The following is an 18,876-nucleotide window of genomic DNA, read 5'->3' on the forward strand; positions in this document are numbered from 1 at the left end:
CAGGGGCTACTCTTCGCTGTGGCGTGCAGGCTTCTCACTGCAGTGGCTTCTCTTGTTGCGGAGCACGGGCTCTAGGCGCATGGGTTTCAGTAGTTGTGGCACGTGGGCTCAGTAGTTGTGGCTCTTAGGCTCTAGAGCGCAGGCTCAGTAGTTGCGGCGCACAGGCTTAGTTGCTCCATAGCATGTGGGATCTTCCTGGACCAGGGCTCGAATCCGTGTCCCCTGCACTGGCAGGCAGATTCTAACCACTGTGCCACCAGGGAAGTCCCCAAATTTTAAATTCTAGTTTAGAAGCAAGGAATAGATTCATTCAGTCATTCATTTACTTTGAAAAGTCTAAATTCAGACACTGTGCTAAGTGCTAGGAAAACACAGGGGAAAAGACATAATTACAGTCCTCAAGAAGCTCAGTCTAAGTAGGAGTGTAGGCAAGAAAAGCAAAAATGATACTATCACAGTGGCAAGCCCCCTCAGTCTAGTTACTGGAGACTATGGGAATAGGTTCGTGGTACCATGTACCTACAGCACAGATTTAAACACACACACACACACACACACACACACACACACACACACACACATATAAACCAATAATATAACTTAGCAGGCCTAGCAACAGATTGACTTTTAGTCAATAAAAAATCTTGAGGATGGAAGTTGTGATGTGCTACCTGTTATAAACATGAAGAAACAGGAAATTATTGTTCTCTTTCGCAAAGTCCAAAACCTGATACACAAAACAAAGTGTAACTCAGCCGGAATAGAAAAAGCACTAACTTTCAAGGCAGAAATATTTCCACAGCTAAAACAAAACTAAACATTAAGGAATGGGCTGAGTACAAGTAGTTCAAATATCCTAAGGAAAGAAATTCATTAAAAAGTTAATTTCCTTTCCCCAGGCATATAGACAAATGCTCATCATTAGACGTAGTTTTGTACATATATAAACCACACTCTCAAAGAGACTAACCACCACTGGTAAGTTAAAAACATCCTTTGGATCCTCTTTTTTTTTTAAGGGGGGTGGAAATCACTATAATTTGGTTAAAAGCCTCAGGATATGCAACTGTAAGAATTAAACCTTCCAGTAACCAATATTAATGAATTTTAAAAAAAAGATTTAGTATTTATGCCCCTAGATACTAATTCCCTAGTCCCAAGATAGAACCTCTCAATGTTTCATGAAAAGTCCCCAAAGACTCAGAACCCATACCCAGGGAAGAACAAAGAAACAGATAAATCTCATCAATAATTTCAAAATAAGCAGAACTATCCTTCCAGACCATCAGCTAAGGAACAGTTCTGAAATTTTAGACCCCTTTTCCCCTAACTGTGAAGAAATCTGATTTTTTTTAAGTGGCATGAATGTCTGAATAAATATTTTTTAGGGTCTGAGAGGAAAGTGATATGCTTCCTTAGTTATTTCTATTATTAGTTTTACTATTCATATAATTAAAAAGGTAGAAAAACAGTCTGCTACTTAATCATTTCTTGAGTTTATAAGTTACATAAAAGATTCCCAAGCATTGTATAATCTCATCCTTGAGCTTCCACTAAATTATTCCAAAATGAAGAATTTAACATTTATGAGCAGCATATCATTCCAGAACTGAGGGCTCCTCAACTGGTTGATTACTCCCTTTCACGATAATTTCATGGGTCTATAGTAACCCAGGTCTGACACCTATACTGACCAGCTGATCAATTCCAAGCTACCAGTAATTACAAGACCAGTAACTCAGTTCTGCAGCAATGTCCCAAACCTATCCTTATAACTAAACCAGTCCTGAGGCCCTATCAACGCCTCAAATCAAAACTAGGGCAAGAAGGGGAAAAAAGGAGTTTATATAAGAAAGGATCCAACAATTAAGATTTACAAAGGCTAAAACTATATTACTCATCTTCTTACTTCTCCCCTTTACCCTCCTACCCTTTATCGAAGGCTGACTCTCAACCAGCATCACCCTCTAGCATCTCTAATCTCTTCTCCAACCTCTCTCGACCCGTTCCCACTAGCCACCACACTATTTCTCTACTACCTTTACTCCAATTCTCAAATCAGATAGTCAACACATTGTATTTACTATATTTTTCAAACCCATGGCCTAATTCCGTTTAGTCAAGCTTCTGCCCAGACTACTAACCAACTCACCACAATTTATATCCAAAATTTTTCTCTCCATTCTCATTCTTCTCGCCCTCCCAGCATCACCAGATACCACTGACCACCCACTCCATAGAAACGCTCTCTCCTCTGTTGGCTTCCATAACCCTATCCCAGTTTTCTTCCTACCTCTAATTCTTCCTTCTCTACCTTCAGCCCCTGGCCATAAGTCTCCTCCAAGTCTCAGACTTTGATTTTCACTTCTTTCTCTATACTCTGGCCCAGGTTTCAATTCTTTTACCACCAGCTTTGACTGCTTCCTGAACACCAGTAATATGCTTCCACTGCTTTTAGACAATTCTCATTGCATTAATTCATCAAGTGTCACCTACAGACTACCCAGTGTATTGAATGTTGAGGATGTAAAGATCAGTGTGCCTTCAAGGATCTAAAACAAGTAAATAAAAAGGTTTAAAAAATGTGATCAGGGCTTCCCTGGTGGCGCAGTAGTTGAGAGTCCGCCTGCCGATGCAGGGGATACGGGTTCGTGCTCTGGTCCGGGAAGATCCCACATGCTGCGGAGCGGCTAGGCCCGTGAGCAATGGCCGCTGAGCCTACGCATCCGGAGCCTGTGCTCCGCAACGGGAGAGGCCACAACAGTGAGAGGCCCGCGTACCGCAAAAAAAAAAAAAAAAAAAAAGTGATCAATGTGATAATTCCTACACAGACATACAGAGATGAGGAAGAACACAAAATAATAATATAACAATGGTTTCCTACAGTATTGAGCTTACACACATTATTTGCACACATTACTTCGAGTAATTCTCATAACAATATGCAAAGATATAAAACTAAAGGTAAAATTCCTTATGTGATTTAACACCAGGTCATGCAACTAGTAAGTGACTAATTCAGGACCTGAAGTCAAATTTGTCTGGCTCCAAAACCTATGCTTTTTCCTCTATGCCCAATGAAAAGAAATCTAAATCTGATGAGTCAGGAGAGAAGTCCAGGCTAAGGACACCTATTTAAGATCAATCAGTACTTCAAAAGAGTGTCTGAAGTCATGGACAAGGAAAAGATCACTCAGGGAAATGACTAACATGAGACAGAACTTAGAATTTAGATATCCCAGAAACTCTCAAACTCAGTAAGTCTAAAACAAGTTCAGAGACTGGTTCAAGATGGCAGAGTAAAAGGACGTGTCTCACTCCCTCTTGCGAGAGCAATGGAATCACAACGAACTGCTGAATAATCATCGACAGGAAGACACTGGAGCTAACCAAAAAAGATACCCCACATCCAAAGACAAAGGAGAAGCCACAATGAGACGGTAGGAGGGGCGCAAACACAATAAAATCAAATCCCATAACTGCTGAGTGGGTGACTCACAAACTAGAGAACACTTATACCACAGAAGTCCACCCACTGCAGTGAAGGTTCTGAGCCCCACATCTGGCGTCCGAACCTGTGGGTCGGGCAACAGAGGGAGGAATTCTTAGAGAATCAGACTCTGAAGGCTAGTGGGATTTGATTGCAGGACTTCTATAGGACTGGGGGAAACACAGACTCCACTCTTGGAGGGCACACACCAAGTAGTATGTGCATCGGGACCAAGGGGAAGGAGCAGTGACCCCATAGGAGACTGAACCAGACCTACCTGCTAGGGTTGGAGGGTCTCCTGCAGAGGCAGGGGGTGGCTGTGGCTCACCGTGGGGACAAGACACTGGCAGCAGAAGTTGTGGGAAGCACTCCTTGGCATGAGCCCTCCCGGAGTCTGCCATTAGCCCCACCAAAGAGCCTGGGTAGGCTCCAGTGTTGGGTCGCCTCAGGCCAAACAACCAACAGGGAGGGAACCCAGCCCCACCCATCAGCAGGCAAGCAGATTAAAGTTTACTGAGGTCTGACCACCAGAGCAACACCCAGCTCTACCCACCACCAGTCCCTCCCATCAGGAAACTTGCATAAGCCTCTTAGATAGCCTCATCAACCAGAGGGCAGAGAGCAGAAACAAGAACAACTACAATCCTGCAGCCTGTGGAACAAAAACCACATTCACAGAAAGGCAGACAAGATGGAAAGGCAGAGGGCTATGTACTAGATTAAGAAACAAGATAAAACCCCAGAAAAATGGGCCTCCCTGGTGGCGCAGTGGTTGAGAGTCCGCCTGCCGATGCAGGGGATACGGGTTCGTGCCCCGGTCTGGGAGGATCCCATATGCCGCGGAGCGGCTGGGCCCGTGAGCCATGGCCACTAAGCCTGTGCGTCCGGAGCCTGTGCTCCGCAACGGGAGAGGCCACAACAGTGAGAGGCCCGCGTACAGCAAAAAAAAAAAAAAAAACAGAAAAACAACTAAATGAAGTGGAGATAAGCAACCTTCCAGAAAAAGAATTCAGAATAATAACAGTGAAGATGATCCAGGACCTCAGAAAAAGAATGGAGGCAAAGATGGAGAAGTTGCAAGAAATGTTTAACGAACACCTAGAAGAATTAGGGTAGGAGCGTCAAGATGGCGGAAGAGTAAGACGTGGAGATCACCTTCCTCTCCACAAATACATAAGAAATACATCTACATGTGGAACAGCTCCTAAAGAACACCTACTGAACACTGGCAGGAGACCTCAGACCTCCCAAAAGGCAAGAAACTCCCCACATATGTGGGTAAGGCAAAAGAAAAAAGAAAAAAACAGAGACAAAAGAATAGGGACGGGACCTGCACCAGTGGGAGGGAGCTGTGAAGGAGGAAAGGTTTCCACACACTAGGAAGCCCCTTCGCGGGCGGAGACTGCCGGTGGCGAAGGGTGGGAGCTTCGAAGCCACGGAGGAGAGCGCAGCAATAGGGGTGCAGAGGGCAAAGCAGAGAGATTCCCGCACAGAGGAACGGGGCCGACCAGCACTCACCAGCCCGAGAGGCTTGTCTGCTCACCCGCCGGGGCAGGCGGGGGCTGAAAGCTGAGGCTCAGGGTTGGCTGCGTGAAGGGGGCTAGTGCACCACAGCTAGCCGGGAGGGAGTCCGGGAAAAAGTCTGGAGCTGCCAAAGAGGCAAGAGACTTTTTCTTCCCTCTTTGTTTCCTGGTGCGCGAGGAGAGGGGATTAAGAGCGCTGCTTAAAGGAGCTCCAGAGAAGGCGTGAGCCGAGGCTATCAGCGCAGACCCCAGAGATGGGCATGGGACGCTAAGGCTGCTGCTGCCGCCAAGAAGCCTGTGTGCAAGCACAGGTCACTCTCCACACCTCCCCTCCCGGGAGCCTGTGCAGCCCGCCACTGCCAGGGTCCCGTGATCCAAGGACAACTTCCCCGGGAGAACACATGGTGCGCCTCAGGCTGTTGCAACGTAACGCTGGCCTCTGCCGCCGCAGGTTCTCCCTCATCTGTACCCCTCCCTCCCTCCGGCCTGAGTGAGCAAGCGCCCCCAAATCACCTGCTCCCTTAACCCCGTCTTGTCTGACCGAAGAACAGACGCCCTCAGGAGACCTACACACAGAGATGGGTCCAAATCCAAAGCTGAACCCTGGGAGCAGTGCGAACAAAGAAGAGAAAGGGAAATTTCTCCCAGCAGCCTCAGGAGCAGCGGATTAAATCTCCACAATCAACTTGATGAGCCCTGCATCTGTGCAATACCTGAATAAACAACGAATCATTCCAAATTGAGGAGGTGGACTTTGGGAGCAAAGATATATATATTTTTTCCCTTTTTCTCTTTTTGTGAGTGTGTATGTGTAAGCTTCTGTGTGTGATTTTGTCTGTATAGCTTTGCTTTTACCATTTGTTCTAGGGTTCTGTACATCCGGTTTTTTTTTTTTTTTTTTTTTTACTTTTTAAAATTTTTTCCTTAATAATTAGTTTTTATTTTTTACTTTAATAACTATTTTATTTTTTTTACTTTATTTTATTTTATCTTCTTTCTTTCTCTTTCTTTCTTTCCTTCTCTCTTTCTCTCTCTTTCTATCTACCTACCTATCTATCTATCTATCTATCATTTCTCCCTTTTCTTCTGAGCCGTGTGGATGAAAGGTTCTTGGTGCTCCAGCAAGGCGTCAGGGCTGTGCCTCTGAGGTGGGAGAGTCAATTTCAGGACACTGGTCCACAAGAGAACTCCTAACTCCATGTAATATCAAATGGTGAAAATCTCCCAGAGATCTCCATCTCATTGCCGAGACCCACCTTCACTCAACTACCATCAAGCTATAGTGCTAGACACCCTATGCCAAACAACTAGCAAAACAGGAACACAACCTATTCCATTAGCAGAGAGGCTGCCTAAAATCATAATAAGGCCACAGACACCCCAAAACACACCACCAGACGTGGACCTGCCCACCAGAAAGACAAGAGCAGCCTCATCCACCAGAACACAGGCACTAGTCCCCTCCACCAGGAAGCCTACACAACCCACTGAACCAACCTTAGCCACTGCGGACAGACATCAAAAACAATGGGAACTACGAACCTGCAGCCTGAGAAAAGAAGACCCCAAACACAGTAAGTTAAGCAAAATGAGAAGACAGAAAAACACACAGCAGATGAAGGAGCAAGGTAAACACCCACCAGACCTAACAAATGAAGAGGAAATAGGCAGTCTACCTGAAAAAGAATTCAGAATAATGATAGTAAAGATGATACAAAATCTTGGAAATAGAATAGAGGAAATACAAGGAATGTTTAACAATGACCTAGAAGAACTAAAGAGCAAACAAACAATGATGAACAACACAATAAATGAAATTAAAAATTCTCTAGAAGGAATCAACAGCAGGATAACTGAGGCAGAAGAACGGATAAGGGACCTGGAAGATAAAATAGTGGAAATAACTACTGAAGAGCAGAATAAAGAAAAAAGAATGAAAAGAACTGAGGACAGTCTCAGAGACCTCTGGGACAACATTAAACGCACCAACATGTGAATTGTAGGGATCCCAGGAGAAGAAGAGAAAAAGAAAGGGACTGAGAAAATATTTGAAGAGATTATAGTTGAAAACTTCCTTAATATGGGAAAGGAAATAATTAACCAAGTCCAGGAAGCACAGAGAGTATCATACAGGATAAATCCAAGGAGAAACACACCAAGACACATATTAATCAAACTATCAAAAATTAAATACAAAGAAACAATATTAAAAGCAGCAGGGGAAAAACAACAAATAACACACAAGGGAACCCCCACAAGGTTAACAGCTGACCTTTCAGCAGAAACTGTGCAAGCCAGAAGGAGTGGCAGGACATATTTAAAGTGATGAAGGAGAAAAACCTACAACCAAGATTACTCTACCCAGCAAGGATCTCATTCAGATTTGATGGAGAAATTAAAACCTTTACAGACAAGCAAAAGCTAAAAGAATTCAGCACCACCAAACCAGCTTTACAACAAATGCTACAGGAACTTCTCTAGGCAGCAAACACAAGAGAAGGAAAAGACCTACAATAACAAACCCAAAACAATTAAGAAAATGAGAATAGGAACATACATATCGATAATTACCTTAAATGTAAATGGATTAAATGGTCCAATCAAAAGACACAGACTGGCTGAATGGATACAAAAACAAGACCCATATATATGCTGTCTACAAGAGACCCACTTCAGACCTAGGGACACACACTGACTGAAAGTGAGGAGATGGAAAAAGATATTCCATGCAAATGGAAATCAAAAGAAAGATGGAGTAGCAATTCTCATATCAGACAAAATAGACTTTAAGGACTATTACAAGAGACAAACAAGGACACTACATAATGATCAAGGGATTGATCCAAGAAGAAGATATAACAATTGTAAATATTTATGCATCCAACATAGGAGCACCTCAATAAGTAAGGCAAATACTAACAGCCATAAAAGGGGAAATCAACAGTAACATAATCATAGTAGGGGACTTTAACACTCCACTTTCACCAATGGACAGATCATCCAAAATGAAAATAAATAAAGAAACACAAGCTTTAAATGATACATTAAAAAAAGATGGACTTAATTGATATTTATAGGACATTCCATCCAAAATCAACGGAATACACATTCTTCTCAAGTGCTCATGGAACATTCTCCAGGATAGATCATATCTTGGGTCACAAATCAAGCCCTGGTAAATTTAAGAAAATTGAAATTTATCAAGTATCTTTTCCGACCACAATGCTATGAGACTAGATATCAATTACAGGAAAAAATCTGTAAAAAATACAAGCACATGGAGGCTAAACAATACACTACCTAATAACCAAGAGATCACTAAAGAAACTAAAGAGGAAATCAAAAAATACCTAGAAACAAATGACAATGAAAACACGATGACTCAAAGCCTATGGGATGCAGCAAAAGCAGTTCTAAGAGGGAAGTTTATAGCAATACAATCCTACCTTAAGAAATAAGAAACATCTCAAATAAACAACCTAACCTTACACCTAAAGCAATCAGAGAAAGAAGAACAAAAAACCCCCAAAGTTAGCAGAAGAAAAGAAATCATAAAGATCAGAGCAGAAATAAATGAAATAGAAACAAGGAAAACAATAGCAAAAATCAATAAAGCTAAAAGCTGGTTCTTTGAGAAGATAAACAAAATTGAAAAACCATTAGTCAGGGCTTCCCTGGTAGTGCACTGATTGGGAGTCTGCCTGCCAGTGCGGGGGACACGGGTTCAAGTCCTGGTCCGGGAGGATCCCACATGCCGTGGAGCAACTGTGCCCATGGGCCACAACTACTGAGCCTACACTCTAGAGCCCGCGAGCCACAACTACTGAAACCTGTGCGCCTAGAGCCCGTGCTCAATGGGAGAGGCCACTGCAATGCGAAGCCCATGCACCGCAAGGAAGAGTGGCCCCCGCTCGCCGCGGCTAGAGAGGACCTGCGTGCGGCAGCGAAGGCCCAGAGCAGCCAAAGATAAATAAATAAAAATTTTAAAAAAACACAAAACAAACCATTAGTCAGACTCATCAAGAAAAACAGGGAGAAGACTCAAATCAATTGAATTAGAGGGGCTTCCCTGGTGGCGCAGTGGTTGAGAATCTGCCTGCTAATGCAGGGGACACGGGTTCGAGCCCTGGTCTGGGAAGATCCCACATGCCGCAGAGCAACTAGGCCCATGAGCCACAACTGTTGAGCCTGCGCGTCTGGAGCCTGTGCTCCACAATAAGAGAGGCTGTGATAGTGAGAGGCCCATGCACCGCGATGAAGAGTGGCCCCCGCTTGCCACAACTAGAGAAAGCCCTTGTACAGAAACAAAGACCCAACACAGCAAAAATTAATTAATTAATTAATAAACTCCTACCCCCAACATTTTCTTAAAAAAATAGAATTAGAAATGAAAAAGGAGAAGCAACAACTGACACTGCAGAAATACAAAGGATCATGAGAGATTACTACAAGCAACTCTATGCCAATAAAATGGACAACCTGGAAGAAATGGACGAATTCTTACAAAGCACAACCCTTCAAGACTGAACCAGGAAGAAATAGAAAATATGAACAGACCAATTACAAGCAATGAAATTGAAACTGATTTACAATCCTCCAACAAACAAAAGTCCAGGACCAGAGGGCTTCACAGGTGAATTCTATCAAACATTTAGAGAAGAGCTAACACCCATCCTTCTCAAACTCTTCCAAAAAACTGCAGAGGAAGGAACACTCCCAAACTCATTCTATGAGGCCACCATCACCCTGATACCAAAACCAGACAAAGATACTACAAAAAAAGAAAATCACAGACCAATATTACTGGTGAGTATAGATGCAAAAATCCTCAACAAAATACTAGCAAACAGAATCCAACAACACATTAAAAGGATCATACACCATGACCATGTGGGATTTATCCCAGGGATGCAAGGATTCTTCAATATATGCAAATCCATCAATGTGATACACCATATTAACAAATTGAAGGAGAAAAGCCATAGGATAACAGATGCAGAAAAAGCTTTTGAAAAAAGCTTTCAAAAATTTTTGAAAAAATTCAACACCCACTTATGATAAAAACTCTCCAGAAAGTGGGCATAAAGGGAACCCTACCTCAACATAATAAAGGCCATATACAACAAACCCACAGCAAACATCATTCTCAATGGTGAAAACCTGAAAGCAATTCCACTAAGATCAGGAACAAGACAAGGATGTCCACTCTTGCCACTATTATTCAACACAGTTTTGGAAGTCCTAGCCACAGCAATCAGAGAAGAAAAAGAAATAAAAGAAATACAAATTGGAAAAGAAAAAGTAAAACTGTCACTGTTTGCAGCTGACATGATACTATACATAGAGAATCCTAAAGATGCCACCAGAAAACTACTAGAGCTAATCAATGAATTTGGTAAAGCTGCAGGATACAAAGTTAATGCACAGAAATCTCTTGCATTACTATACATTAATGATGAAAAATGTGAAAGAGAAATTAAGGCAACAGTCCCATTTACCACTGCAACAAAAAGAATAAAATACCTAGGAATAAACCTACCTAAGGAGACAAAAGACCTGTATGCAGAAAACTATAAGACACTGATGAAAGAAATTAAAGATGATACCAACAGATGGAGAGATATACCATGTTCTTGGATTGGAAGAATCAATATTGTGAAAATGACTCTACTACCCAAAGCAATCTACAGATTCAATGCAATCCCTATCAAATTACCAATGGCATTTTTTATGGAACTAGAACAAAAAATTTTTTAATTTTTATGGAGACACAAAAGACCCCAAATAGCCAAAGCAGTCTTGAGGGAAAAAAAACAGAGCTGGAGGAATCAGACTCCCTCACTTCTGACTATACTACAAAGCTACAGTAATCAAGACAATATGGTACTGGCAAAAAAACAGAAACATAGATCAATGGAACAAGATAGAAAGCTCAGAGATAAACCCACGCACCTATGGTCAACTAATCTATGACAAAGGAGGCAAGGATATACAATGGAGAAAGGACAGTCTCTTCAATAAGTGGTGCTGGGAAAACTGTACAGCTACATGTAAAAGAATGAAATTAGAACACTCCCTAACACCATACACAAAAATAAACTCAAAATGGATTAGAGACCTAAATGTAAGACTGGACACTATAAAACTCTTAGAGGAAAACATAGGAAGAACACTCTGACATAAATCACAGCAAGATCTTTTTTGATCCACCTTCTAGAGTATCAGAAATAAAAAGAAAAACAAATGGGACCTAATGAAACTTATAAGCTTTTGCAAAGCAAAGGAAACTACAAGACGAAAAGACAACCCTCAGAATGGGAGAAAATATTTGCAAACGAATTAGTGGACAAAGGATTAATCTCCAAAATATATAAACAGCTCATGCAGCTCAATATTAAAGAAACAAACAACCCAATCCAAAAATGGCCCGAAGACCTAAATAGACATTTCTCCAAAGAAGACATACAGATGGCCAAGAAGCACATGAAAAGCTGCTCAACATCACTAATTATTAGAGAAATGCAAATCAAAACTACAATGAGGTATCACCTCTCACCAGTTAGAATGGGCATCATCAGAAAATCTACAAACAACAAATGCTGGAGAGGGTGTCGTGAAAAGGGAACCCTCATGCACTGTTGGTGGGAATGTAAATTGATACAGCCACTATGGAGAACAGTATGGAGGTTCCTTAAAAAAACTAAAAATAGAATTACCATATGACCCAGCAATCCCACTACTGGGCATATACCCAGAGAATACCATAATTCAAAAAGACACATCCACCCCAATGTTCATTGCAGCACTATTTACAATAGGCAGGTCATGGAAGCAACCTAAATGCCCATCAACAGACTAACAGATAAAGAAGATGTGGTACGTGTATACAATGGAGTATTACTCAGCCATAAAACGGAACGAAATTCGGTCATTTGTAGAGACGTGTATGGATCTAGAGACTCTCATACAGAGTGAAGTCAGTCAGAAAGAGAAAAACAAAAATTGTATATTAACGCATATATTTGGAACCTAGAAAAATGGTACAGATGAACTGGTTTGCAGAGCAGAAATAGAGACACAGATGTAGAGAACAAACATATGGACACCAAGTGGGGAAAGTAGCAGGGGGTGTGTGTGTGTGTGATGAATTGGGAGATTGGAATTGACATATATACACTAATATGTATAAAATGGATAACTAATAAGAACCTGCTGTATAAAAAAATAAATAAAATAAAATTTAAAAATTTTAAAAAAAGGATTGTATTATCTTCACTTAACATAAATAAATAAATAAATAGGAAAAAAATAATGGGTTTTTATCTCAAAGGGTTATTGTGAGAATTAAATCATCATGTAGGACTGTTACTGATATAGATATGCACTTCATAAGCATTCATTGCTATTATTTTTATTAATAAGAAAAATACCATATAAGTATTGGAAATGCTATGCAAGTGCTACCCATTATTATTGTTATTTAGAATCTCCATGTTCATGGCACCTAAAATAATAATAAGTATACAGCATGTACTCAGTACTGATTTGATGGAGGAAAGGAGGAAAGGTCTTAACATGAGAAAGTATCTAACTTTTGACATTCTAGGGAGCAGTTGGAGAAATTTGTCCAGAAATGGCAAGAAATACCTATTTTGTGGTCTACAGAGGCTAAGCAATCTCAGGAGGAATTAGCAGGAGAAGGAGTCGGAAAGGCATTCCACAGGAAGCAGAGTTCTATGTTCTCAGATTGACACATACCATGTTTACCTGAACTACAGTTTTATAGCTGAGCCTGTCACAGGATGCAAACAAAACTTCTTGATGAGATTAGCATAAATAGGTACTTACTGAGCATGCCTCTATAATTGAGGTCCATGTCCCGGCTCTCTGATCGAACTTTAATAGCATCCAGAATGGCATCAGGAGACAATAGTCCCGAAGGCCTCACGACATTCAGAAGTTCAGTGAGGCTCATCAGAGGCAAACGGACAGCCTGCATGATTTCAGCATGATTCTCCTTTGAATTATGCTTACACCAGTTTAACAAGGCTAGGAAGATATCTTTTTCAGGAGCTGCAAATGAATCTCTTAATACGATGTTTAAAAGTGCTGTCTGAAAAGGATAAAAAGGAAAAATTCCAGTTATTATGGAGCTCAACCATGTGCATGATCAATCAGTAAAACTTTACTGAACTGCAAGTATCACTTATATTTAAGCATTTAACTCTTCTTGACCATCTTCTTTCCTTATTCTTTGTGCCATGTACTCTCTTGCCCATTATGGCTGTGTGAATAGCCGTAGGCATCTTGTACCTAGTCTTTCCAGCACATTTGCACCCATCTTTAATAAAATAACAAGAAAAACAGCAGTGTGAGACACTGTCATTCCACACAGGTTCTTCAGCAGAGTTTGCATTTATGAGCCGGTAAGATGCATCTAGCATTTAAAATTCAAACCTTTTGTTCCACAGTATTACTGCACCACCGCACTTTTGGTTCTCAGATTTCTAAACTGACTGCCAGCAACACTGTGCAACCCTACAAGGTCCTTGCCTTTGAAAATTAACTAGGACAATAAAAATCACAGTTACACTCAAATCAAGACTTGTAGCTTTTCAAAGAGGTTTTCACATTCAAAGAAGTCAGGTCCTAGGAGGAACACAGAAAGGGAAAAGAAAGACAATCACCAGGGTTGAGAGGAAGATTTGGGAAAAATAGTTTTATTCTAGCTATTATATGGTATAAAACACTGTACAATAGTGAATTCTGGGCCAGAAAATAAAAAACAACAATGACTTGACATCCAATGAAACATCAGATCTTCTTTATGAATTTTCCCCCTCAATAAGGAATTATTAGTAACACTCTGTCAGAGAAATACAAAACCAAAAAACAGTATGCAACACCACAAAGGAGCCTATTTGACGCCATCACGTTGAAAACAACCACCAGCAGCACAGCCTCTTTTGCATACAGAACTTATCTGAAGAACCTTAAAAGAAAAGAGCAGCAATCTGCCTCTCTCTTATATGATCTAGAGTCTCAGTAGCCAGAGGCAGGTGGCTAGACAACCTCTTCCACACTAATGGTTTTTATGTTTTTATTCTTAGTCCACTGCCATATTTCTAACTTACAGATATAAATAAAACAGTGCATGCCTGTAAATTACTTGTAGACAGTGACACACCTTAGAAAGGGAGAGGAAGCCTTCGCTTGAGAGCACCTCCTGAGCATTTCTGTCCATAAACATGCAGCACATGGAAGTTAACTTGGGAAGGGAGTAGAGACTGGCAACATCAAAAGTCATACAGACATTCTGAATGTTAAGTATGGTGCAGAGGTACTCAGAGGTAGAATCCTCCAGCTCTGGAAATCCATATTTATGAGCCAGGCTCAAAAAGTCCAGCAGCACCTCCTCCTTCTCATCTGTCAGCGTCGCCCGCCCAGTGTAGATGTATTTAAGTAGCATTGTGAATGCTTCTGCAGTGGTGTCTTGGAGAGGGATTTCGGCTTCAGGCTGAGATTCTCGCATTCCACCATATAGTAATGCTCTGCACATCAGAGAAGAAACGCATGAGAAAAACTTCAAATAGGATTTGCTACAAAATTATGAAATAAAGGTTATCAACATTATAAAAAACATACATGTGTTTAATGACACAAAGATTCAGGTGAAGAAATGCATAGTAATAACTTAAAATAGTTCTCTAAAGAAAGACATAATTTAAAAACTATTTTGAATTAATTCTATAAATTGAACTAACAAATAATCCTGAGAGCTCAAGATACATAATAGACATTCATTAATTAGAAAGATGAAAGTGCTCTTTTGAGAGGAACAGTGAAATCAATATAAACCTGTTAAAGGTCAAGAAAGTAGTTTAAAAAGTAAAGCTCCAAAGGAAAAGATAATCAGATGAAAACAATTAAACACAATCAGGCGCCATTCTCCCTGTCAGGCTGGCAGAAATTAAAAACCTGTTAATATTCAGCACTGCAGAAACAATGGAAAAACAGGTTTTCTCATGCACTGCTTTGAGAGTATAAATGGGTATCCCTTTTTGGAAAGGAATTTAAGTAATATCTATTCAAATGTAAAATGTGCATACCCTTCAACTCAGTAATCTCACTTTTAGGATAAAGATAAATGTATAAGATAATACAGCAAGATAAAGATAATACAGCAAGATTAAGATAAATGTATAAGAAGATATATTGAAACAATGGAAAAAATCTTAAATGTCCATCAAGAGGCACATAGTTGAAAAAACTATGATGTACACATTCTATGCAGCCATTAGAAAGATCAAGGGAGATCAAAATATACTGTCTTGGAAAGATGTCCAGGATATAGTTGGTAAGTCAGGTTGCAGATCCCTATGTGTTGCATGGAAAAGAGTGTATAACACACACATTTGTATGCACACAGGTATGTATGGATATATCTATTTATATTGAGGGGAAATACATATTAAACTGTTAACAGTGGTTGTCTCTAGGGAATAGGATTAGATGGCTGGAAGGGAAGGGTCTTCATTTGTCAGTTTATAAATTAAAAATGAAATTCATGATGGGATTATGGATAATTTAACTTTTCTATTTTGTCTTTCAGTATTTTTCAGATTAAAAAAAATCCCCACATTATTGCTTATCTGCTCATCTAAATAATGAAAACTAGACAATCCAGTCAGGTAGTAAATTTACATTTCTACCTCTATTACTCTAGGAGAAATAATATGAACCAATTAAAGTTTCCAATACAGCAGGAAAGAAAGTGTGGCCAGAGGAGGACTAGCGAGGAGTGCAGAAAAGGAAGAGTAATGAGTGAGAAAGAAAATGTGTAAAAGTGAGAGCAAGAAAATAATGGGACAAAAAGAGACTCCCGTGCTCCTAAGACTCTCAGAGCAGGACTAGCATGTCAATGTTTCCCTCCATGCTTGCCTAGAACTCCTCCCACCCTCCCCCAGAAAAGCAAGACAGGACATTCTTGCTTGCCTCACAGAAATAGTTGCAACTACCCAGCAAAAGATGCGTGAATATTCTGAGCATACTTCCTCACTGGGTTATAGTATGCCTAAAAACACCTGTGAAGGTTTCCATGAATCCAGAGAGCATTCAATCACAACCTTAAAATTGCTAGATTAAAGGATACCTTCCTGGGGAGATCTTGCCAAGACCTACTCCCACTCCAGTGTGATCCATGGTACTTACCTGGATTCTCGATGCTTTAAAAGTGGTTTTGATGAGGACCCCTAGGAAGCCTAAATATGAACCCCCAACTTGTGGAAGGTTCCCTCCGGTACAGTTAGCTTGTCCTTATCTGGGAACTGATAGGCTCTATGACCACACTCATAAGGTCTCTCCTGACTGCTGACAGTTAACTTTCCTTTGCACATGAACAGTGTCAGCAATGAGAATCAGTCTAAGATTGCATTAGTAATGACTGAGTTTAGCCTGTTGAGCCATCAGATATTGTAAAGGTTCAATACCCACAAAGAGACAGCAAGAACAATAAATGAAGGGAGCATACTCCATTCATTCAATACGATCTTCAGATTTCTAAAAGAACTTGAGTTTCTTTTAAGAATATACTGATCACCTAAAAGATACCCACCTAGAGTTGTCTCAAATTATTTTTGAAAGAGGGAAGATATATAATAGTAACAAATACTAAACATAAGGCTGAAAAGTTCTAAATTAATAAAGAATGGACTTTTATAAGACACTTTAATATAATGAATGGAAGAATGAAAAGGGAAAGAAGCACAAAAGCGTACAGAGGACAGAGGCTGGTAACAAATAATGACAAGACCAAGGCCAGCTGCCTTGCCTTGATAGGAGCATGTTAGCTAGAACTCTTAATAGACTCCTCTCTTTTCTAAGCCCCTGGCTGTATTTACAGTGGCATTTTATATTTACAAGATGAAACGTTCTAAAAATGTTTATAAAGCACTGTAAGAGTTATAGCTAAACAATAAATATTTCCAAGAAACACACTTTACTACAATATGTGTGACTCTAAGTTGGTTTTGCTGTCTCGGTTAATTCTGACTGTAAAAATCAGAATGCAGTTTTCACTAGAAGGTAACTGAAATTTTATCCATGCCTTCAGCATCTCAATTTCTCAATATCAAGTTTCACAGGCAAATCCATGATTTTTTGGATATGGACTCTTTGGATCTGTCAAGGATACATTATCAGTCAATAATTCAGTGATGATTCCCTTTTAACTAAGATTAGGTAAAATGTAATTAGACCTCAGTTTAACATTTATAAGCCTGGAAATTAGGGGTCAAAGTAACAAACAATAGCTACGTATACGTACAAGTATGATTTTTACATTAATTAAACACATATTTTGTTTAGTTTTGGCTCTAATATAACTATGAAACTTAGTCTCAGTAAATATTTAAGTTTCCTTTGCTTTGGGGTTGTCAAACTGCATGTCTTAGAGATCTGTTGGGTTACCTACAGGTCCTGGACCTCAGTAGTCTGAAACTAAGATGTATACGTGTTCACTGGCGAGTCCAGAGGTCAGTCTACCCGTGCGACAAGAGGCCCATCTGCCAATAAATCAGTTTAAGTTCCATTAGCCATCAACTGTGAGGAGAGGGTGAAGGCAACAAAGACTCAGCCTGAGAAATATTGTTGAGACCCTGAAAAATGGTTGATCGGGTACAGTCTAGCCTAAGAAGCCTCCTAACCCTATGATTCTAAGATGACTCCTGAAAGGAAAAGGTGATTTTCAAAACATAACAAAAAGTTGACAAAGATTAAATTCTTATAGATGTTGAATTGAATGACTGCTAGAATTTACTGTTGTTTTGTTACATATTTTTCACAGAGTGGAAAATACCACTGTTTTCTACAAGTGACTTCAATCTTCAAAAAGTAATATACACTTACCGAAAATATTGGCACCTTGCTGCTAAAATTACCCTGTGGGCAGGAAAACGTTTCTTTTCCACAACAAATGTGACGTCGCCATATTCTTCCCCAATCAACAAGGCACCAATATGTTCAGACAAAATGTGCACATGATCAATTTCCCCCACTGCAGTAAAGGGGCGAAGAGGGTGGCTGTTACTCATCTTCTAGAACAGATGATAGGCGTTGATCTATTATATAAAGAAGGGATGAGAGTTAGTGAGGAGAGGGGAGTATACTTCGAAAATCACATACCATAAACACAGATAAGTAAAAATGTATATCTAAAAAAATCACAAAAGAGAGCAATTTCATCATCATTGGTATCTATATTAACCCATCTATTCTGGGAAGCAATTCAGCCTACTTCCATTAACTCCACTATTCTCACTGCCTTATCACACTAAAAGTCAGGATCTTCAAACACTAACTAACAGCACTTGGAGCCATCACAATCTAGAAAACTGTGTTCAAACTACAAGTCCCTTATTTCTCAGTATCTCAGGAAAAGGAAAATCAACAACCAGAAGAGTTCCTCTTTTAGCACAGATATATTTACTAAGGTGGGTATAACTAACTAGACCCAGTGGAAAACTTGTTCAGGCATAGATCTAGGCCTAAATCACAAACAGAATAAACCAAATCATAAGATTTCAAATGATTACAGAGGTTTTGGTCTGAAACCCTCTTAAATATTTTATAAAAAATTATAATCTTCTTAAGTCACAGAAAAATAACTTGACATTTATTAATAGAAGCTTATAGTAAGCATCCTAACCTCCCTCAAAAAAAGAATAACTCCAATATTTTTCTGAAGACTAACTTCTAGTCCAAACTTGCACCCATGATAATCAGGTAGCCTGTGTTTACCAGAACATCATTATATTTAATCTCACTTCCTTGCTTTTGTATGCAATGCCTTTCTACAAATGTAAC

General features: G+C 40.0%; 1 protein-coding gene across 4 annotated transcripts in view; it reads right to left on the reverse strand.

Moving 5' to 3' along the window:
• The window catches only part of BTBD9 (BTB domain containing 9), a 420,550-nt gene that overhangs the window by 366,526 nt on the left and 35,148 nt on the right, over positions 1–18,876 (reverse strand). For all 4 annotated transcript variants that reach the window (XR_014295455.1, XM_082637820.1, XM_082637818.1 and 1 more), the window contains exons 2-4: positions 17,920–18,131; positions 14,201–14,564; positions 12,862–13,126 (exon numbers count right to left, since the gene is read on the reverse strand). Coding sequence is in view for 3 of the 4 variants with exons in the window: in XM_082637820.1 (XP_082493946.1) it covers positions 12,862–13,126; positions 14,201–14,564; positions 17,920–18,104 (814 nt within the window). In the remaining variant the exon portion in view is untranslated. The remainder of the gene's footprint in view (positions 1–12,861; positions 13,127–14,200; positions 14,565–17,919; positions 18,132–18,876) is intronic.

Source organism: Mesoplodon mirus, assembly GCF_964341445.2.
Source record: "Mesoplodon mirus genome assembly, chromosome: 12".
Taxonomy (NCBI): domain Eukaryota; kingdom Metazoa; phylum Chordata; class Mammalia; order Artiodactyla; family Ziphiidae; genus Mesoplodon; species Mesoplodon mirus.